The 22,738-nt window shown below is 33.3% G+C and overlaps 1 protein-coding gene across 1 annotated transcript in view; it reads left to right on the top strand.

Annotated features, from left to right (window-relative positions):
- The window catches only part of FBN1 (fibrillin 1), a 274,426-nt gene that overhangs the window by 184,905 nt on the left and 66,783 nt on the right, over positions 1-22,738 (top strand). The window contains exons 21-31 of the mRNA XM_051980617.1: positions 187-324; positions 1,399-1,449; positions 3,865-3,990; positions 6,470-6,700; positions 8,803-8,928; positions 9,048-9,176; positions 9,595-9,720; positions 9,806-9,931; positions 11,621-11,743; positions 15,412-15,537; positions 17,134-17,259. Of these exons, the coding sequence (XP_051836577.1) occupies positions 187-324; positions 1,399-1,449; positions 3,865-3,990; positions 6,470-6,700; positions 8,803-8,928; positions 9,048-9,176; positions 9,595-9,720; positions 9,806-9,931; positions 11,621-11,743; positions 15,412-15,537; positions 17,134-17,259 (1,428 nt within the window). The remainder of the gene's footprint in view (positions 1-186; positions 325-1,398; positions 1,450-3,864; positions 3,991-6,469; positions 6,701-8,802; positions 8,929-9,047; positions 9,177-9,594; positions 9,721-9,805; positions 9,932-11,620; positions 11,744-15,411; positions 15,538-17,133; positions 17,260-22,738) is intronic.

Genomic DNA, 22,738 nt, shown 5'->3' with positions numbered 1-22,738 from the left:
GTTACTAATTATGCAGAAATTGAGATTTCATGATCATTATGGTAATGCCAGTTATATTTCAAACTACTATTTATGTGGTGACAACTTTTATGTAACTTTTAGGTGGCATATTCAACTATATTTTTGATACATGAACCTAAGTAATATGTTTTAAAGTGTTTTGAATCCTTTCTCTTTCCTATTTAGAAACAATTAAAGGTACTTGTTGGCAGAGTATTGTTGATGGAAGATGTGAAATCAATATCAATGGAGCCACTTTGAAGTCACAATGCTGTTCTTCACTGGGTGCTGCCTGGGGAAGCCCATGTACACCGTGTCAAACAGGTAACAAATATGACTTCATTCCTTGTCCCCATTCTCTTTTCTTACTTTTATTCAGTGGCTAAAAGGCTAAACTCCTTTTAGAGACAATGTTTTCTTTTTTTTTCCTGTCCCGTCCAAATTCATAAAAGCAAAATAGGTAAGCAAGTGGACCTGATGTGTCTACATCAGTCAGCTTGAGCACATAGGAAAGAAAATGGTTCCCAATGTTTAAAAAATAACAGTCTGATTAGGAGTCAAAGCCTGGGTTAATGACATTATTTTAAGTTCTGATCTATATTTTATAGAGATTATTGATCCTGTTACCAATGAAAAAGCTGTGATGTTGGCTTTCTTCCTTAATAAGGTTGAACAAAAAGTTTATGATGGCAGTAACAATTTATACTGATATTAGAAAGGAAAATAAATGGCAAGGACTGTAGTTTACCTATTCTATTCTTATAATGTTGTCACATCATTAATTCTATCTTTTATACACAATTGAGAAAGAATACAAATTGTTTTGAGGTCTTCCCAAAGACACTATAGACAGGTCAAAAAAATCCTATCATTTTGAAAGAAATTGAATTAAGTTGCCTTAACTGCACTACAGGAAAAATTCCAGTGTTAGCTGAAATTCTGTTATTTGAAAAATTGTGTTTGAGAAACTTGTACATCATTTAGGTTTTTTGGTTTATAAAGTTCTTGCCATGAGATTTCTGAAGATTGTGAAGTCTCTGTGTTCTTCAGCATTTACCAAATTTTTCATGATGTATTTAAATTAATCCTGTAGTGTAGTTCATATTTTAAGGTTAGTTGCTCTTGAGAAATCTACAGCCATTTATTCTCTTAAACTTCACTTTATCGTGTTATATTAAGGATCCCTTGGGGAATTGAGCGGGAGGCAAAGAGACGCGTTTCATTATTAATCTTCCACGCCTATACAATCTCAGAAAATGCTTTTAAGTGATCTCAGACTTATTCATAGGAACAAAATCCAGTTCATGTTCCAGTTGCTCTTTCGTGTTTGGTACACTATGTCATAACCACAGAGTCTGGAGTTCAATATTCCAATTTTGTATATTTATTTTTTTACAGACCCAATATGTGCTAAGGGGTACTCAAGAATTAAAGGAACACAGTGTGAAGGTATTTATTGTTATTTATAAACTGTAAATTACTCTCCATGGGAAGAATGTTTGTGTTGACTGAATTTGTTAAGGTTGCCATGTAACTGTACAATGCAAAATATGAAGTGAAAGAAAAGAACAATAAAAGGACAGATGTTAATTTCACAATCCTTCATTCATTCAGTGGCCAGAGAATAAGGAGACTTTAAATGTGTTAGCCCCATTCTTAGTTTATAGTAACTGCTGATTTCAAAACACTGTGTCTGAAGATGGAAACAAAAAGTAGTTTTTAAAGAGGGTGTAGAACATTTTTTGTTGTTATTGTGTTGTGTGGTCACACACTAAAGTGCATTACTCTTTTCATCTTCTCCATAAGTCTAGGTGGGCTTCTTCAGTCTTCTGTTCCACTTACACAAAATCCCAGATAGCCATAGGTCATCATGACTAACACAACCTGACATGACACGGCAGCTGAAATATTTAAAAAAACAACAATTAGTCCCATATGTGGGACGAAAAGAAGGGTTTTTTTGTTAAAATAGAGGAATACCACAACCCCCTCCCAAGCACTTGCCTTCCAAATGATGACTGAATTTTTTGGCACTTTCCTAATCCAGACTCACTGTACATAACTTAGATGACCTCAACAGAACATTTCAGTGCATGTAAGTGACCAGGGAAAAAAAAGAAGGTGACCTTCTACCTATTCCTATTCACAATGAAAAGCATAGGATATTTTTTCCAATATTCCTCTGTGGGAAAATTATTTTTCCAAGACATCAGATTTTCATCATTTCCTTAATCAGTTTTTAGCTTGATCACACTGACAAGGACCTCATATGGTCACAACTCAGCATTTTCCAAAGAGTATTCCTTTTTCTACCAAGGTGCATGTTTTCCCCAAATAAGAGGAAGAATGATACATTTGGGATAAAATAAAAGAACACAAACACTGTAAATTTCTATTTCCCCTTTCTACTTGGAATCATTGAAAACTCATCAAAAATAGTGATCCCATTGTCTAGTTAGTAGGCAGTTACACCTTTTCCACTGATTTCCCATTATTACTTTAGGCAGTGTTAGTCTGTTCTGAAGGAGTAAGACTGCTAATGAGGAAGATAGAGAATTAAATAGAAAAAAAAACCTTAGCTATACCTAGCCCAATTTCACCATAAATAAATTTTCTTTATCTTCTGTATTTCCTAAACTGGAAGTACAAATTTACTTTAATGTTTTGGGATGTTTTTTATTCTCTTTGTTCTGTTGCCAAAAATTGTTTTAGTTCAAGAATTAAGTTCAGGGGCAGCTAGGTGGCACAGTGGATAGAGCACCAGCCCTGAAGTCAGGAGGATCTGAGTTCAAATCTGGTCTCAAACACTTAACACTTCCTAGCTGTGTGACCTTGGGCAAGTCCCTTAACCACAGTTGCCTCAGCAAAAAAATAAATAAATAAATTAAGTTCAGATAGTGATTCCTGGGAAGTGTGTGTGTATTTCTTTCCAGATCATTATATCTTCCACTCACCTTTCATACTTAGCATGTAGATACTAAGAATAAAATATATTCCTTGAGAATTTTTTTGACTCATTGAAAATGTTCAAATTTAGAACAGATTGTTTTGAATGACAATATTACTTCCTGTCATCATCATTATTGCATATTGTCTTTAAGAATATTAAAAACATTAACTACTTCCCTCTACTTCTGCATGGTTTGTTTGAAAGAATATTGATTAGAAATTAAGAGACCTGGAATTTGATACTATTTAACTTTTACTTTCTACAAACCTTAGCTTTTTCATCAACTTTTCATTAAATTAGAGATCATAATTTTCCCGTCTCCCTAAATCTATTTTAAGCATCTGATATGAACACTATATTAAGCAACATAGTATGGGGGAATATGACTATAAAATATCCATAGACCCTATCCGCAGGAGGCTAAGAGTTTGAACTACTTCATAGTATTATTGTGGAGTTCAAAGACAACTATGTACATATAAGCATTTTGTAAGCTTTAAGTCCCTCTACAAAAACTTATATGCTGGCCTGTTTAGTTCATGACTTTTTGATGTTAGGAAGCATGTCATATAGCACATCCCGTTTTGAAAGGCCTGCAAGACTCTAAGAGCTGTTTTTAAGAATTGTTGTTAGTTCCATCATCCCTAAATTGAAAATCACTTAATTGTTTCATTTTATGACAATATTAGGAACAGTTTCTGATTTAATACCATAGTGATTCCACTGGGGTAGATTTTATTTTTTTTGAGAAATTAATTTATGATGCAGCTTAGAAGAGAAAGACACTGGAAAAATGAGTTGGGGGGGCGTAACTTAGTGTACCAATACTAGAAAGGGGTACCTTTTTCAAATAGAATGTAATGTTGTGATTTTATGTAAATATGTGTCTATGTTTCGTTTTTTTTCCCTTTCAGATATAGATGAATGTATTGTATTCCCTGGAGTGTGCAAAAATGGCCACTGTGTCAACACTTTGGGATCATTTGTTTGCCAGTGTCCCAGTGGGATGACTTTGGATCTCACAGGAAGAATCTGTCTTGGTATGTATTTGTTTCTTCACTTTATACTTCTGTACCTTGTTTTACAGATTGTGAAATTTCATTGATTCAAAATGCAGATAAATCTCACAAAGCCCAAGAATTTTCATTGATAATCATCTGATACTCTGGGCATATGGGGTTTGGTCCCAAACTTAGTTCTTCATGATCAGAGAGCTCACTAACTAAGAGAGAATTTTGCCTTTGCAGTATCTACTTTATAGGAAACTATAGATCATCTTAATTTTGATGATTCTTAATTCTGACAAAGTCTTTAAATAAACTTTAAGAATGTCATAAAGTCTAAGTAGCAGAGAATTCCATAAAAACCCCTAAGCTATTATTGGGTGTAGTGTGATTTGTGATGCCAAACACAGACTGTTACTAGTAGCAGTGATAGAAGCTTGGGAAGGAGATCCCTCTAGATATTAGTAGTGGTAATCCCCTGTGCCCTGAATGCCTCCCCAACGTTTTCAGGGCCCTAACAGGAACAGTTTTAGAGAAATTATCATTAGTGCCAGAATCACAAGTCCTTTGACATGGGAGATGTGTCCAGATCTATAGTATATCTGAAACCATATAATAATGAGCAGAATCTTAGGGGATTCTGCTGTATTTAATTAAAGGATTTGGATCACTTAAAAAGCATAGTGTGGTCTAAAGGATGGAATTTCAATAGTTGGAATGGAAGCCTGAGGTTTCATTCATTGCTGTGGAAGGTCAGTTAATTTCATTCCAAACCCCAGTTTCTTAATCTATAATGAGCCCCAAGGCCTTAAGTGAAAGGGGCTCTGATGTGTTATTTTGTGATTATTTTTAAATTCTCCTTTTTAGTGGTGAAAACCTAAATGAAGAATTGCCAAGGGGATGCTTCAGAAAGCCCTATTTATATTAGCTAGAATTCAGATATTTAGATGAGTATTGGTTACTAGTAGAGGCTGAGTGGAAAAGAAAGGGAACATCACTATGATGTTTTTCATTAGTATATTTAAAAAAATTAATGAATTTATTTGTTCTTCACCATGGCCTTGTAAGATGGGCAGGACAGGTACTACTGTCTATGTTACTTCCAGATAAAGAAACTACAGCTCATAAAATCAGTCTCTTTCCGATGGTTACTCAATTTTTGAGGTGTGGAAGATGAACTAGAGCCCACATCTTAGCCTAGTGTTCCTTTTCCTGCACCACAGCTCTCCATGAATTTGATTTCATAAATAGATAAGATTTCTTGTATTTAAAGCTCTGTACAACCTGGCTCCTTCCAGCCTTTCCCATTTCCTTATGCGTAATTTCCTTCCACTCCTTCTGAGATCCAGCCATACTGGCTATTCTATCTGCTTAGAATTCAGTTCTCCTAATCTTTATTTCTGATTGTCTTCAGAAACCTCCCTAGAAATCTCGCTTGATCTCTTCCATTTCTAGTGCTCATTCCCTCAGCTGCCATGTATTATTTATATATGTATTTTTGTAATGTATATTTTGTCTCTTTCATTAGAAAGAGGGACTGATTTTGCTTTTTGTTTTTGTATCCCCGTTGTTTCTCTCTATGCCTTACACAGAGAAAATTAATAAACTTTAAAAATGCTTAATGATTGATTGTACACAGGAGTGTGTAGGTTACTGTAAATGTTTGTGGAAATATGTTTAGGAATGGAAAGTGTGAATTTTGTTTGGCTTTTCTTCCCTTCATTCTAGGGGATATCCATAGGGGATTGAATTACAATTTAGTTATGGGTTGCTTGCTAAACTTCTTGAGAGTATCCTGTTGATTTGTGTAGAGCCTCTGTTCCTATAGTCTGGAACCTCTTGTTCTAATCCTGCCTCAGAATTAAGTGCCTGGGTCTTGGGCCAATCATTTCATCTCTCTGAGCATCAGTTTTCTAATCAGTAAATTGAGAGGGTTGAAATTAATGACCTCTGAGGTCCCTTTCTCTTCTAAATCTATGATTTCCTACAATTTATGATCTTTCCTTTGCAACCATTCTACTTTCCACCCCTGCCCAGTTTTCAGAGAAGTTTCTCTTTCTTTACCATTCCCATTCTTAAAACACACGTGTTTTCAATGAGTAGAAGGTGCTAGTGCTAGCTTGAGACTGTCCTATCATGCATAGGTTATATTCAGGTAAACCAGTAGATCAACTTCTGTTTGTAGGAATTAACATTATGCACATCTGTAGAAATGAGAAACACTGAAATGAATTTTGTGAGGAGAGCATAAAGCCCACTGAATGGACAGAGGATAGAAGAGCCTTTTCTCTTCTGTTTGAGAATTTGTGGTCAAAAGGGCAAGGGAACCTTCATGTACTGAAGATTTCTATTAGCAAATCTGGTCCCTTACTGGAAGGAGAAGTTTCAGTTTAAACCGATGTGAATTTATTAAGCACATCTTTTGTGCAAAGCACTATACTTACCTAAATGGCAGTGGCCTTTTAGCTTCAAAAATAAGGTGATATTTTCCAACTTACTTTCATTCACTTAACAGATATCCGCCTAGAAACTTGCTATCTGAAACATGAAGATGAGGAATGCTCTTTGCCTGTTGCTGGCCGTCACCGAATGGATGCATGCTGCTGTTCTGTTGGCGCTGCTTGGGGCAGTGTAGAATGTGAGGAGTGTCCCCTGAGAAATACCCCTGAATATGATGCTCTTTGCCCTAGAGGGCCTGGATTTGCCACAAGAGGAGAGATAATAAATGGAAAACCTTTCTTCAAAGGTAAAGTATTCATAAAGGTTGATTTAACCCAATGGCTGTAGTAATCCAGAACTAATTTATCTGGGCCTATGGAAAAGAGATAGTTGTCTATGCAAATTAATACTACTTAGAGTGCATCCTTGTACAAGGTTTGTATTGGCTATTCATTTTTACCCAGAATATCTTTCATGTTTGACATTTAAAAAGGAACTTTTTAGCATTATATCTTATAACTTGATTGAAATGCAAAAATTTGAAACTAACATATATATGCCATTTCATTTGTTCAATCTATAAAAGAACATGTATTGTTTCATTAGGGGTTAAAAACTTATAGTTAAAAACTATAAAAAAATTACTCTCATTAAAATTGTTAAATTTTATTCATTATTTTCTTAATGACTCTCTTAAATGTCTTTTAAGTAAACTCAAAGGAACTTAAATTATCCATCTTTAAAGGTCTAAGATAAATTATTGCCTTCAGAGAACAAGATGTTCTTGAGATTTAATTTAACTTTTCACTAGCTACCTATGCCCAACCCCTTCCCTGTCAATATAATCTGTTAACAAAGTTACATGGAACTTACAATGCATTTCTTGGGTCCCAGGTGTTTCTTTCAACAATGACTCTTGGACGTGTGATACTTAAGGAGGAATATAAATAGCATGTATATCATATATGAGGTAGTTGGTTGAATTTGGAATAGGTAGAGAAGGAAAAGGAATGGGATGGATTAAGAATTTATATAACACCTATGTGCTGGGCACTGTGCTGAGCATTTTGCAAATATTATTTCATTTTATTCATAAATATTCATATTTATTCATTTATCAACCTTGTTAGTTACTCATTTTACAGTTGAGGAACTGAGGTAGACATAGATGTGACTTGCCTGAGTCATGTGGCTAGTCAATGTCTGGAGCTGGATTTGAAATCAAGTTCTCCTGACTCCAAGCCCAGCACTGTATCTACTGTACTATGTAGTTACCTAAATATGTTGTATGATATTAATGAAAGCTTGGTTGAATTAGATATTAAAAAGTAGGATGTTCAATCTCATACATTTTTTAACTGTTAACATTTTTAGATGGCATTTTATTAAGAAAGCTCTAAAATTCCCATGAAAACAACATTAAAATTGCACTTTATCCTAGTATGTGCCCAATTGATTGCCATATGTCTAGATTGTAATCAACATTTTATATGAGGAAACAGCTAAGAAGGACATTTAAATGTCCTATTGTATTTCCTCATTTTTAGAGGAATTTTCTAAAATGCTAAAAAAAAGGCTAAACATGTATTTGAGTCATGTTTTTCATGGACCTCTGAACACTGTTCAAAATTATTTTTGTCCAGTCTTTAATATTAAAGTTCCTTTTAAATGTTGTGAAACAATCTTGTAAGTAAAAATAACATTGATTAAATTTAATAAAATGAAAGGTAGTAGACATAGATGCCTTCTACAATTTTTCAAAAAATTAATTTCATAAATACAAAATGTGGAGGTTTCACTAGACAGCAGTTCATCTGATAAAAGATTTTATTAATTTATTGAACTGTAAGTTTAATATTAGATAATAGAGTGATATAGCAGTCAGAAAAGGTTGTGAACTTCTTTAGGCTGTATTTAAAAGGGCTTAAATGCTCAAGACTAGTATTATATTGAATTCTGGATGTTTCATTTTAGGAAAGACCTTGATTAACTTGAGAGCATTCCAGATAGCAACCAAGATAGTGGAAAGCATTGAGAACAAGTTATGTGGGGATTAGTAGGAATAACTGGTGATATTTTAGCTTGAAGAAGACTTAAAAGGAATATATTAACTACCTTCAAGTATGTGAAGAGCTGCAAGGGACTGCTTCAGGAGAGAATGTATTGCCTATCACCTTTTTAAAAACAAAAACAAAACAGAGTATGAACAGTTGCTGGTGATGACTCTTATAGAGGGAATTCTTGTTTAGCTCCTATCTTAAGTTAAATAGCCCTTGAGATCCCTTCTACTCCTCAGAGTCAGCTATTGTTTTATTACAAAATTACAAAAATCCTTTGAGTTTGAAATGATGGGTACTTTGAACTTCCCAGTTACTGAAATATTTATCCATATTTATTTTTTTCCTGAAGATATAAATGAATGCAAGATGATCCCAAATTTGTGTACACATGGCAAATGCAGAAATACCATTGGCAGCTTTAAATGCAGGTGTGATAATGGTTTTGCTCTCGATTCTGAAGAAAGGAACTGCACAGGTTAGTAAATTGAAATTCAGTGAGGAGAGATATTTTTAAAAACATTTTTATCTGTTTAGAGTTCTCCAGGGAATTGAATTTTCCTTGATGTATAATTGGTACCAATTGCATTTGCACAGATATTGATGAATGCCGGATATCTCCTGATTTGTGTGGCCAAGGCATCTGTGTGAATACCCCAGGGGACTTTAGATGCGAGTGCTTTGATGGATATGAAAGTGGATTTATGATGATGAAGAACTGCATGGGTATGTTCACAGCCATTTTTCACAGAACACTGTTCAGGGCTTGCAGAAAGGTTCACCTGCTCTTGACATATGCTCACCCTGTTTGTCTATTGTCCTTAGTGCAGTTGATGAAGCTGGGACCTAGCAACAGAAGATGGTTTAGCCAGGTGTGCCCACTGGGGTACAGGGGAGCAAATAGAAAGAGAGTATCCAAGGAACTAAGCTCATGTCACCTTAATTGTGAAGGTGATAATACTAAGGTATTTGAGGGGTAAGGAATTTGAGAGGACAGTTCTGGGTATTTGAAGAATGAGCTAAACAACCAAGTGAAAAACCAAGCACTGCCAAAGGGAAGGAAAAATTATTAGGGTAAAGAGAAGAGATGACATTGAGATGACTGACTCCTACATTGTTTTTTGTTTGTTTTTGTATTTTACAGATATTGATGAATGTCAGAGAGACCCTCTTCTTTGTCGAGGTGGCACATGCCTCAATACAGAAGGAAGTTACCGATGCGAGTGCCCTCCTGGCCATCAAATGGCTCCTAATATCTCAGCTTGTATAGGTAAGGCAACAGTTTCCCCTGCTGAGTTCTGTCTTTCAGAAACAAGAAGCATGAATTTTTATTCTTTTCTTCCTATTTTCAACAGACATCAATGAGTGTGATCTCAGTGTTAACCTCTGCAGAAATGGCCGCTGTGTGAACCTGATTGGGAAGTACCAATGTGCTTGTAATCCAGGCTACCATGCCACACCTGATAAACTGTTTTGTGTTGGTAAGCTCTGAAATCTTCCCAGGAAACTCTCTTTCCCTAATACCATAGTAATAGACAAATTTTGTTCCCTTAAACAACTCATTTGTCTTAAACTTACATAAAAATTATACATAAATCCCTTTATACTTCATTAATCTTCAATTTCTTCTCCTATAATGAGGTCAAAGGTCTTCAATCTCTTGTAGCTTTAAATTCTTTAATTCTTTAACATATGCACCCATGATCCCCTGGTATTTCCATTACCTGTACCTTTTCAAAGAATTATTTGTGTCAAAAGGGAGCCACGTATATTGGATAGAAAACTGGTCTTGGAATCAGGAGGAACCGGATTTAAGTGCTGCCTCTGACAGATGCTAGGTGTAACCCTAAGCAAGTCACTTAACCTCTCATTGCCCCTGCCAACTCTGCATTTAAAAGGTACTGAAAAGCTGCTGATAAGCATTGCCAGAGGAAGTTCTTCAAAGGAATTTGGTCAAGTTCGTTAGTTAAGTTGTTTTTTTTTTTTTTAAAGGTGAAATTTGTAGAATGTTTCAAGCTCTATTAAGGACCATTTGGGTTATACAAATTTGAATTGTATATAATAGTTTATACATTATTTTTATGCACACGTCAAATCAAAATAGCAAGCAATTTTAAACAGTTGCTCTGTCTCAGCACTGTACTGGATGCCATAATTATTTAAAAAAAAAAAAAAGCATAACATGCAGTCTTTGACTCTCTGAGCCTAAGGTCTAAAGCACCAATTTTCCAAATGTATTCTACAAGGTCAAAATTATTTTCATAATAATAGATGTTTTAATTTTAATATGATAAATATCAGATGGTATAACTTACATAAATAAAAGCTCCTTGGGCAGACCTCACTAATTTTAAAGGAGTCTTGAGACCAAGACATTAGAAAACTTCTTGTCTAGAGAGTCTTCTTTAGTTAAATAGCTGAAATGTTGGAGCATTTTTTTAGGACTTCACAAACCTTGCTCTATTCTCATACTTATTATGAAAATATGAAGTAATTGCATCTTTATGAGCCTCAGTTTCCTCATAAATAAAATAACAATATTTTTTCTACCAATCTCAGAGGGTTAAGATACCCTTATATATGGAAAAGTGCTGTATTATTCTATATAATTGCTAGGGTATGCTGACATTGAGTATGGAAATGGATGCTAAGTCTAGTACTAATTGAAGCTCTAGTCATGGCAGTTTCTTTGAGAACTCATTGAATTAAGTCTTGGGAAGACTTATAAAGACAGCACCATTGTTTTAACAAATGAACCCCAAAATCAAACTGAACCTCAGAAGATACTGCCAACTTTCGCCGGGTTTGGGTTGGAAATCATGCGGAACTGCCAAGTCTCACATGGTTTCCACCCGAAACCATAATTCAGCCCAAATTCTTCTGAAACATGGCTCAGGCCAACTAAGAACTCAGCCCAGGTTCTTGTAAAGGTTTGTAGACCTCAGCCAACCCCTCCATGGATCTGGACTGAATTTCAGGTTTGTAACTGAATCTGTATCAAGAATCATTTCATCCCACTGCCCATTGCTGTAGTTGAGAATTATTTCCAAAGCTCCTAAATTTTATCCTTAGTTGATATATATTGTCCATCTTTGCAAACCATAAGGATGGCCCATAATGGTTAAGCAGAAAAAAAAATGTAACATTATGTTTGTACCTTTTTCCTCCAGATATTGATGAATGTAGCATAATGAATGGAGGCTGTGACACCTTCTGCACCAATTCTGAAGGCAGTTATGAATGCAGTTGTCGACAGGGATTTGCACTTATGCCAGATCAGAGATCTTGCACTGGTAAAAATTCTTTTTTAATATTCTATTGGGATTAAAATGGATTTCTTAATTAAAGTTAATAATCTTGTTTCAGACTCCTATAAGCCTAAGAAACTGGAAGAGAATCAGTGTTAAGAGCAATATGTATTGTTTGGCTAGCTACTTTAGATAAAGAATAGGATGTAGCAGAAAAAGCATTATCTTTAAAGGGAACAGGGAGTTTAGCTATGTTAATGCAGAGTTATATAAAGCTCTTTTGGAGCCAAAATGTGGGTTAAAATTTAGGCAAATCATTTACCCTCTCTGGATCTCAGTTTCCTCATCTGTAAAATGAAGAAATTGGATTAGATAGCTGCTAGGGTTTCCTTTCAGCTGTAAATCCATGATTTCTTGACATACTTTTAAAGTGATGAGGTCTTCTTAAGATCCAAACATAATAAATATTTCAGTTGAACAGATAGTTATTGTAGAAAAGATTTACTTTCTTTTCTGCAATATGTCCATCATTTACTGTTACCGTATTTCAAAAAGGATTGTGGTAAATCCACATTGAATTAAATGGGACTCCTCTTAAATGACCCATACAATTGGCTCCAGGATCAAAGGCACCACATTTCACAAAAGAAGATGAAAATATAAATGTGACAAGTTGGAGAGATATCATTTTTATGTTTTGGCAAGTCTAAGTACACTAAAGTTCAAAATCCCTTTTCAAGAGTTAGATAAATGCTCTTCAGAGCATCAAAGAACCCTCCATCCATGAGCTTTTAAAGAACAACAAAAACATTTCCTATGATGATTCAGTATAAATATCCATATCTACATGCTACCAGGCATCCAGATGAAAAATGAAAATACAAAGTTTTATGTGTGACTTTTTCTGCATATTCTACAATGTTGGGCTGTTTTTCATTTGTTTTGCCTAATTAGAAATATCCATTTATAGAGGAGCAATTAAGTTTTTTGCCTTTCTCAGACATTTGTGTGGCACAAAAATAATATTTCTTACTTCAAAACCTTCCCTAAATCCCCACTGTGCCACATCTTGATATAAAGACTCAAAAGCTCTGCTACTCCTGGCAGTTCTTATCAAGCTTAAAAGACTGAGTATAGGCTCACTTACTAGCCACCTGTCTTTGTGAGAGCCAGTTTGTCTAAATTTAGAGAGACTTCTCATGAGAAGGTTGGCCAACGGGTTATGAATTGTTTTGTATCATAGCAACTCATTAATCTGTCCAATGATGTGTGGAAGAGTTGTAATCTGTGTTGGCAGAATTAAATCATGGGTCATTTGAAGTATTTATATAAATATAACTAATCAAGATGAAATATGTTTGGATATTATAAAATCTGAAAGTCTTCATTTTCTCTTTAGCTTTTAGGCATGCTAATCCTTTAAGTATTCCAAGAGCAGCCAGGTGTCTAATGTCATTACTTAATCATTTATACCTTTTTTATTTAAAAATGTGCAAATTGGATATGATAATGCAGACTCAGATAAAGCTTCTTCAGAGCCAGATGGTTTTTTCAGATGCCTGCAACTTATATTTAATGTAGTAACAATTGTATGCTTGGAATGGGAGGCAAAGAAAAAAGCATCGAGATAAAAGCTTTTTGAACAGCATATAATAGTTGCAGAGTTTGGACAAGTGAATGACCATTTAGAGAAATCAAGAGTGAGTTGTGATTCTTAATTTGTACCCAAAATATTTTCAAATTTAGGATTTGTAGTAATTTTTAAACCTTAATGGGAAAGTTGTTTTTTTTTATTCTTTGTTTTTGTTTGTTTGTTTTTTTGGAGAAAATGAATTTCTTTTAAGATGGATTCATAAACTCAGTAGTGTAGATAAATTATTATCTCCAATGACTTGTGGCCAAAGAATATAAGAATATTTGCTTCTGGTGCATATCATAAACTAAAAATATATTTGTTTATTAAAAATCATTGATCACATGTATAGAACACAAACGTAAAATGAAAAATAGGTTTAGATTTTTTTTTTACTCTGAGGTGGGATTTTGAATCAAAACAGAGATAACTTTACAAAAGTTTGTTGTCATATTTCCCTATCTTATAGCCATGATTAAAGTCTTTATAATCTCTGTAAGAAACAGAATGAGTAGAATAAAATGTGGGGTTAACAGTTGTTAGACTTCTTAACTTATTACATTCATACTATTGATTTCATTGTAAGAACACTTATATGTGTTGGTCAAGTCTCAGCTATTCTTAAAGAAGATTCGGAATCTTCTTTGTAGACCTAATAGAGCATTTATCTTGGAAGTATAATCATTATATAGAAGAAAATTAATATATAGTTTTGATATTTGCAACTACAAGAAAATTCACTCATATATTTCTTCCTCAGCCTTTTCTGTAGTGTGTGTATATATATATATATATATACACACACACACACACACACACATATATATATATATATATATATATACACACACACATATATATATATATATATATATATATATATACATATATATATATATATATATACATATATATATATATATATCACCAATTGAACTAAGATTTAAACACATTCCAAACTTGACTGGTCCTTTGAGAATAAATATATAGTCTATTTCCCAACTTCTAGTAAAAGTATCTCCAAATGTGGTATAAGAATTTGCAGAATTTGTATTTTGCTAGAATTGCCTTAGAGAAATCAGGGCTACTTCTTCATTGTGATGAAGCATCTTAGTAGAGGAAAGGAAAATGGTTCTTAGATATTTTTAAAAGAGATAGGATAATAGTAATGTATCAAAATTTTAACCAGGTATAAGAACTCTCTTGTGGCACAGATGACATTAATGCTGATGACTTGATAAAATTCTATCTTTTTTCCCCCAGAGAGTTTGATCTGCTTTTAATTTTTTGGATAAAGTTTCATTTGCATCTGAAAGATTTCAGTAGATTTCAAGCTCAATAGAAGTAAATTGCAGCCCCCAAAAAAAGAGAAAGAAAGAAAAAGAAAAGAAAAGCTAGTGTCATCTTGGGTTACATTAAGAGTTGCAATTTTCAGCAATAAAGATGTGGCAGTTCTGTTGTACTGTCTTGTTCAGACTACAACTAAATTATTAGGTTAATTTCTTAAGCATCATATTTTAGGAATGATGTTAATAAGCTGGGAAAATATCCCAAGAAGGATAACCAGGATAGTCAAGTGCTATGAATTTCATGACAGTTGGTTGAAGGAACTGAGGATTTATTCTGAAGAAAGGAATAAGTTGGAATGGGACAGAGTAAGGGAATAATAACTTATCTTAAACATTTGAGGGGCAGGCATAAGCAAAATGAATTATACTTATTCTGCTTACTTCAAACAACAAAATTAAAAGAAATATCTAGAAATAGTAAAGGAAAAACTAAATTTGATGTAAGGGAAAACTTAATTAGTTAAAGAGCTGTCCAAAAGCAGGACTTGTTGGGGAGTTACATTCATAGGAGGTCTTCAAGCAAAATCTGGATGACAGCTTGTCATGTATATTGTAGAAAAGATTCTTTTTTCAGATATAGTTTGTACTAGATAGCTATTGAAGCCTTTTCTAAGTCTGAAATTTTAGGATTCATTTATGTAATGGAAGAAAAATGTCTTATATTTGTTATGATTTTTAATGTACTTCATACATACCCAGTTCAATTTTGTGGGGTTTTTTTTCCTTTGTAGACATTGATGAGTGTGAAGATAATCCTAATATTTGTGATGGAGGTCAGTGTACAAACATACCTGGAGAGTACAGGTGCCTGTGTTATGATGGGTTCATGGCATCTGAGGATATGAAGACATGTGTAGGTAAGTCAAAAAGACCAGTGTTTTTTTTTCTTAATATAGTTGCTTACCTTACAATAAGATAAGCAAAGAAAGTAGATAATAAATTCATAAGTTTATCAAGATGAAAGTAAAGAATATTTACAGAATATTCCTTATTTTTGAAATTGATGTCCTGATGGACAAGTATTGTTTTCTTCACATTTCTGTCAGACACAGAATTTTGAACTTAATGGAAATATAGTTTGACCTAGTGCTGTGAAATGCCTTCTATAAGTTATTTTTGTCACCTTAACCCTTTGCATTATGGCTTAAAGGAAAGCTTTTAAATTCTTGGCCTGTGCCAAGCACAACTAAATTGTTTTGTCTGGGAGAAAGATAATGGGACCTTAGGACTGATGGATGAATATACTAGTTTTTTTTTTAACTATTTTAATTGAATAGTTTATTTTTTAAAACAGCTGTTTTTAAACTTAAAAAAAAAAGTTGTCATATCCTCTTCACAGAATACTTGATTTCTTTCTTTAAAAAATATTTTTAAAAAACAGAAAAAGAAAAACAGAAAAGGAATACAAAACAAAATAAAAACAAAAGAGAACATTGTCACGTGCCCAGCAGAATATCAAGGAGGATTCAAAATATATGACAACAAATTACCAGTTCAATAAAGTGTGTTATATATTAGTAGAAGTAATTATATTCATGAATATCCATTTTTTCTTTACTTCTTTATAAATTATTATTTGATTCTCTGCTGCTCAACTTATTTACTTTATTCTTTTTCCCCTTTTCATCCCTTCCCACCCCCAAGCAAGCTGTAGTAAAGAAAAGATATATTTATGTATACATATCATACTTTATTTCTTTTTTTTAAAGAATTAAAAAAAACTTTATTTTTTTATTTTAGCTTTTTATTTATGAGTTATATGCATGGGTAATTTTACAGCACATACTTTATTTCTTAACAGAAATCCTGCAAATTAAAAAAATAATAAGAAGAAAAATGTAAAAATAATTTATCAATGTGGGAAAGAGATACAATCAATAACTGTTTACCAGATACTATAACTGAGCTGAGTAAGCAGAGTACAATCATTCAGTGAAGAAATATTATTAAAAACTGCCTATTTGGTGTTGTATAAATAAAAAAGAATGACAACTTTTATTTAGCACTATTTCATCAGTCAAATGACATTAGGTAGATTCAGGAAAGCTTAAAACAGTTTTATAGATAACCAATTATCCGGGTTAAATATTATACTGGGCCTGTAGAGAAGAATATTATTTCATTTTTATACCATTTGTTGCCTGACAGATAATTCATTAAATTTCTGCCAAATTATATAAGAATTCTATGAGAATGATAGATAGGAAACTTGTGAGTATGTGTGCTTTAAAATGGGGGGTGGGGAGGGAGGAGAGAGAGAGAGAGAGAGAGAGAGAGAGAGAGAGAGAGAGAGAGAGTGAGAGTGAGAGTGAGTGTGAGTGTGTGTGTGTGTGTGAGAGAGAGTGTGTGTGTGTGAGTGTGTGTGTGTGTGTGTATCAATGGCTTTGTCTCTAGGAGGACTCAATATTGTGTGGAAAATTCTATATAAAGATTAATGTTAAAATATTTTCCAGATGTTAATGAATGTGATCTTAATCCAAACATTTGTCTGAGTGGCAGCTGTGAGAACACGAAAGGCTCATTTATCTGTCATTGTGACATGGGATATTCAGGCAAAAAAGGAACAACTGGCTGTACAGGTATGTTTTAAAATATGAATAATAAACTATTAGTAACTAAGATGGCAGTTTTTGTTAGTATTTTTGTGGTCCATCCTGAATTTAACTTCTATTCAATAAATATCAAGTATCTTTTTTAAAGAGTTCTGTAAGATACTGTAAGGAAAAATGTACAAAAATGAAGCTGTCCTTGGCTTTATGGGGATTATATTCTACTTTAATATCTTAAAGTATGAATTGTACCATTCCGAATTACTAGAAACCTTAATTTTAGAAGTTTAGAATTTGTGATCCATTTGGATAGAATTTAGAGGTAAAGTTTTGTGCATTAGTCATTTCAAAAATGTTGTATTAAACAAATGAAAGGCAGAAGTGAAGCTGCATTTCAGAAGATTTGTTGTTCATCTGTCTAGCAATAATGTATGTTAAAAGAATAATTTAGAATCATTTATTTGCAAAGATTTGCTATGCCTGCACACTACCAGTTCTTTTATTTCTTCATAATAACAATAGCTCACATTTATGTGGTACTTTTATGTTTTACATATCTGTTTTACACTGGATAAGAAAACTGAGGCTCAAGAGAGGGAAAGTAGCTTGCTAAAAGTCATGCAAATAATTAAGTATCTGAACTGGAATATATATGTATCTAAATTTGACAGTCTTCCTGCAATCCAGGCTGCCTTTCATTAAAGCATATTCTTGAAGGTTCCTATTTTCAGCAACTATTTAGCTTACTTTGTTATGTAACTGAAAAGTAACACAAATGTCATTTTTTAAAAAAAACTATTATAATATTTTTCACCACTTTCAACTAATTTCTTTCCCAAATTATTTTAATTTGTGAAATTTTATTGCACTTCATTTAGCCTAATTCATCCTGTGTTCATTGAACCTAAATAATCTTATGAATAATCTGGTTTCAGACTCTTTAGAGTTATATTTGTCTTATGCCATCACCTAAAAACATGCATAAAAATTCTTTAAAATGTTTACTAAGGACTCTCTCTACATATATGTGCATATATGTATGTATGTGTGTGACACATTCATACATTGAAAGCACTATTTTTCATTGGTGATATTTTATGGACCTTTGGCTAACACTTTTAAGCATGAAGAAATATTAAATTGAGATAATATAGTAAAATGTTACTGTAGTTACCTAAATTTTATATAATAGAAAATAACACGTAACATAACATAATTTTAAAGCATAATGGAGCCCATGCTGGGTTTGAATTAAGTAACTGTATACTTTATTTTCAAATAGCATACATCTATTCCAAAAGCTAGTTTGGCAAGCTCTCATAGCTTGAAATGAACACTTGAAATATTTGCAGCTTGGCAAAGTGGTAAATGTACAGATACCTAACTTAATTACATCAAAATATTTCAGTACAGCCCAAATTTACATTGTTATTTCAAACTGGCCAAGAATGCTAAGATTCAAAGTTTATAGATGCACAGGATAATGACATTAATAATGTATTGTATTAAGAACCACAAATCCTGGCCAAATGACGAACTTAGGCAGAAAGTGAAGTCTCTTTGACACTCACTCAATTTTCTTCATCCTCTTCAGCATGGATAGGTGCCCACTCAGAAAAAGAGAGACTAAAAACTTAGATTCTAGAGTTGTCAGCACTCTACACATAGTGAACTAATGATATTTAGTTCTGCATCTTTTTTGACTGATTTAAATTTTTTTGAGATGTGCCAGACACTGTTCAAAAAGTATGTAGATTCCTTCCTTCTAACCAACAAAACAGGTACATACAGTCCTCTTTATATGTTTTGGTTGTTCAAGTTTTATTTTGTATCTTCCAGTATAAATACAGGCTATTGGGAAAGGAGTTGGTGGTCTGGCAGTAATGAATTGAGAAAGTGGGTCATAACAGTGTTTCACTTTACTCAGTGCCTGGCTAGTTTAGGGACTTGGATCTAGTGAGCTGACTGAAATTTAGCCCAAGTTAGAGAATATTGATGTTTATAGATAGAAGAAAAAAACTGGAGAATATGGTAAGGAAGTCTCTAAGCAATGGGTTCAGTTCTTTACAATTCTATGCCTCCAGTTCTTGCCCTTACATATATTTGGGTTAATTTTTAAAACTTCTGCCACCTCTAAAGTTAAAAAGTTGAGGCTGATTTTTCAAGAATTTTTAATAGGATTTCATTGGATTAATTTTTAATGGAAATGATGGATTCGACTGGTGTCTGCACTCAGAGCATTTTAAAATGAGCACACATATTTTTTATCTTAAATTTTATTGCTATCTTTTATTCCTCTTCCCAGTGAGTCATCTTTTAAAAGAATGATTAAAAAATAAAGGGAAAATGCACTTCAGCAAAATCAGTCACTACAACAACAAAAAATATTTGCATTATTAAAAAGAGAGTAGAATTTTTAAACAGGGATAAATTTAATGCCTGCATATGCTGATATAATTTGTAAGTATAGACTTTATGGCATATAAAAAAACCCCTATTAAGTGTGGCATATAGATCTAAGATTTCAGCAATCTGGGGAACTTGCTGCATGGGAATTCTCTTCACCAGTGCAACTATTCACTACACAGTTTGAAAATTCAGCTATTACTAGATTCTTAAAAAGGTTCCTAGAGCACTGAGGGACTAAACGACTCATGATCACAAAGCCAGAATCTGTCAGAGACAGGATTTTAACTCAGTCTAGGTCTTTATCCACTAGACCCTTGAAATGTCTATTTTACATAATTTAAGTTTACATAGAAACTAAGAATGTAAAGGCTGGATAGAGTTTTACATTGTATGTTAGATGAAGCATTACCAGTTGTACATTAGTAACAGCTGCTTTTTACTGATGTGTACAGAGACATGTGAATAGATCTAAATCCAAGAAATTCTTTATCCTTCCCTAAGGACCAGCATTTCATTATTTCTCTTTTTCCCCTCTAAAATCATAACTTATGATTAAGTTTCAGTTTGATAGAATTCAGACAACCCTTCAGCAGATTCAGTAATACAGTGACTGCTTTGCTTTGCCATGGTATGAGACAATCTGGCCTAATGGTTAAACCAGGTTAGAGGGGACTTGGATTTTATTTCTAGTTGGCTCATAACCTTGTACAAATAACTAAGGTGTTCTATACCTAAATTTTCCTAATTGTAAACTTGTGAAAGTGATTTTTAAATGTTCCTCACAAGGATTTTTTTCTTAATATATATATGATCATGGGAAAAGTGTGTGGCTTTTTAGAATAGGGGAGTTCTGTTAATTCCACTACTGACAAATATTTAAAAGTCCGGAGTCTTTTCTGTGTCATGGACTCTTTTGGTAGTCTGGTAATACCTTTGGACTCCTTCTCAGAATAGTGTTTTTAAATGTATAAAATGAAATATATAGGATTACAAAGGAAACCAATTATATTGAAGTAGTTATCAAAATATTTTTAAAAACCTGAGTTCACAGACTTTAACTTAAGGACTTCTGTTTAAGCAAAGGCACATTTGATCTAAAAGCCAGAACTGGAAAAGCATTAAATAGAATTTAAAATGATTTTTTAAAAAATGGGTAGTTAAAAAAAATTAGGAGATTTAGGTTTCTTTTGGCTTTGCTCCTGCTTGTTAAATTAAAAGTAGGGTAATTCACAGCTTATAATATGGTCAAATTTTCTTAGTGAAGGCCATGGTAAAGACAAGTGTTTATAATTTTCTAGGCAACAAGTATAAATAGTGATAGTGGTTTCTCCTAATTGGAAATAATAAACCAGCCACATATAAAATGACATTAAAAAACAATTTAAATCATGTTTTGATGATAGGCAACAGAAATTTTTCCATAAGTTTAAATATATGTATATGTATACATATATGTACTTTAAAATTGAATCAATTTTATGACATTTCAAAGGAGGAAAACTATTTCCTTAAATTATGAAATATCTTCTGGGTTCTATTACATTTTGCTTTAAATATTTTTAAATCCTTGCCTTTAATAATTGTTCCCATTTTAACAAATAAACATGTTTCCCTCCCAATCATCCAGTTTCAGAATCCACCCACTGACTTACATTCCCAGCGCACATGGATGTTGGATTTTTGCTTTCCCCCTTCAGCATTGTAAAAAATGTGGGTTTTACTGAGGAGAATATTCTATTTTACAGAGCATGCATACATTTTATTGAAATCCTTAAATGTACTAAATTTTGGGCACTTGGTCTTCATGTAGAAAAACAACCTTGCCTGACAGTGGCTTAAGAAAACTGAAATTAATTTGTGATCCAGGATATAGCTTCTTTGCTCACTGTGCCTGTTTGCAATTAGACATCCAATCAGAGCATGATATCTTACCTCTGTAGAGTGCAAATCTTGAAGAGAAGGTGCTGATAGTAACAGACTAACTGTAATCTTGGGAAGATCTTCCCATAAACCTTGACTTCCATAAACCTGAGACAATTCCTCAGGACATATATTCAAAGTAGCAGACAAGTTAGAATCTGTACTGGAGGAGGAAGTTGCCACGTTAGAGATTGCCTATGCTAATTGAATCCCTACTATAATACTTGTTAAATGAACTGATATATAGAGAGGGAATGTGAATAGAAAGTTTTAGTCCACAATAAATAATTTAATCATACACATCAAAGTCGTCACTAGTCAGCAAAATATTTTGCTTATTCCTTTCCAATTTCTTATGCATAGTAACTTAGGCCCATGGTTATCAGCTTGCAAAAACTCTTTGGTTGTTTAGTTGAATAGTTTTGGCTCTATTCTCTGTTCAGTTTTACAAATCTAAACAGTCTTAAAAATAATCTTTTCTTAACCTCATTAGTACAGAAAAGCTTCTCCTAATGTCTAATCATGGAGAAGCCAGATTTTGCCTTTCACCTCTGCATAATTCTTTATGTCAGTCGGTGAGGAGCTTTTTTATACAGTTAGTGCATCTTTTGCCCTACGTAATCAGAAAGAAGGTCACAGTTTGCTGTTAATACAGTCCACAAGCCTTTGGGACTGCTGTGATGTCAGACATAAAAAGAGACTCTATCTGGAAGCTTCTTGGTTCTTACTCAGAGCACTCCCTTAGCCTTGACTGGGAGATGCCCCTTGAGCACTCTTTAAAACTCTTTGTATAACAGAACGAGGTAACTAGGGACCAAGGAAGGATGAAGTGTCAGTTTTAAATTTGAATTCCTTTGTTTCTGTTGGCTTGTTTCTTTTGCACTAGAGCACACACTTGGCACGGTGGGGGAGGGAACATTTATACAGGAAAAAATATATATTTGGCAATTTTTTTCCCCTATGTTTCCCTTTGTATTATCAAAGTGATGTATGTTTGAATGTAATACTTTCCCCCTCCTCTTGTGGCTCAGTTTCCTTTGTTTTATTTAGGCTATTGCATTGCATTATATTTGAAGAACATGGAAATGATAACTTATCCAAAGATATACACATATATAAATTATGTAATAGAATCAAGTGATCAAGCAAGCACAAAAAAGCATTTGAGCCTTTTGTGGAT

The sequence above is a fragment of the Antechinus flavipes genome, chromosome 2 (genome assembly GCF_016432865.1).
Source record: "Antechinus flavipes isolate AdamAnt ecotype Samford, QLD, Australia chromosome 2, AdamAnt_v2, whole genome shotgun sequence".
Lineage (NCBI taxonomy): Eukaryota > Metazoa > Chordata > Mammalia > Dasyuromorphia > Dasyuridae > Antechinus > Antechinus flavipes.
This window is presented reverse-complemented; position numbering and strand designations above follow the sequence as displayed.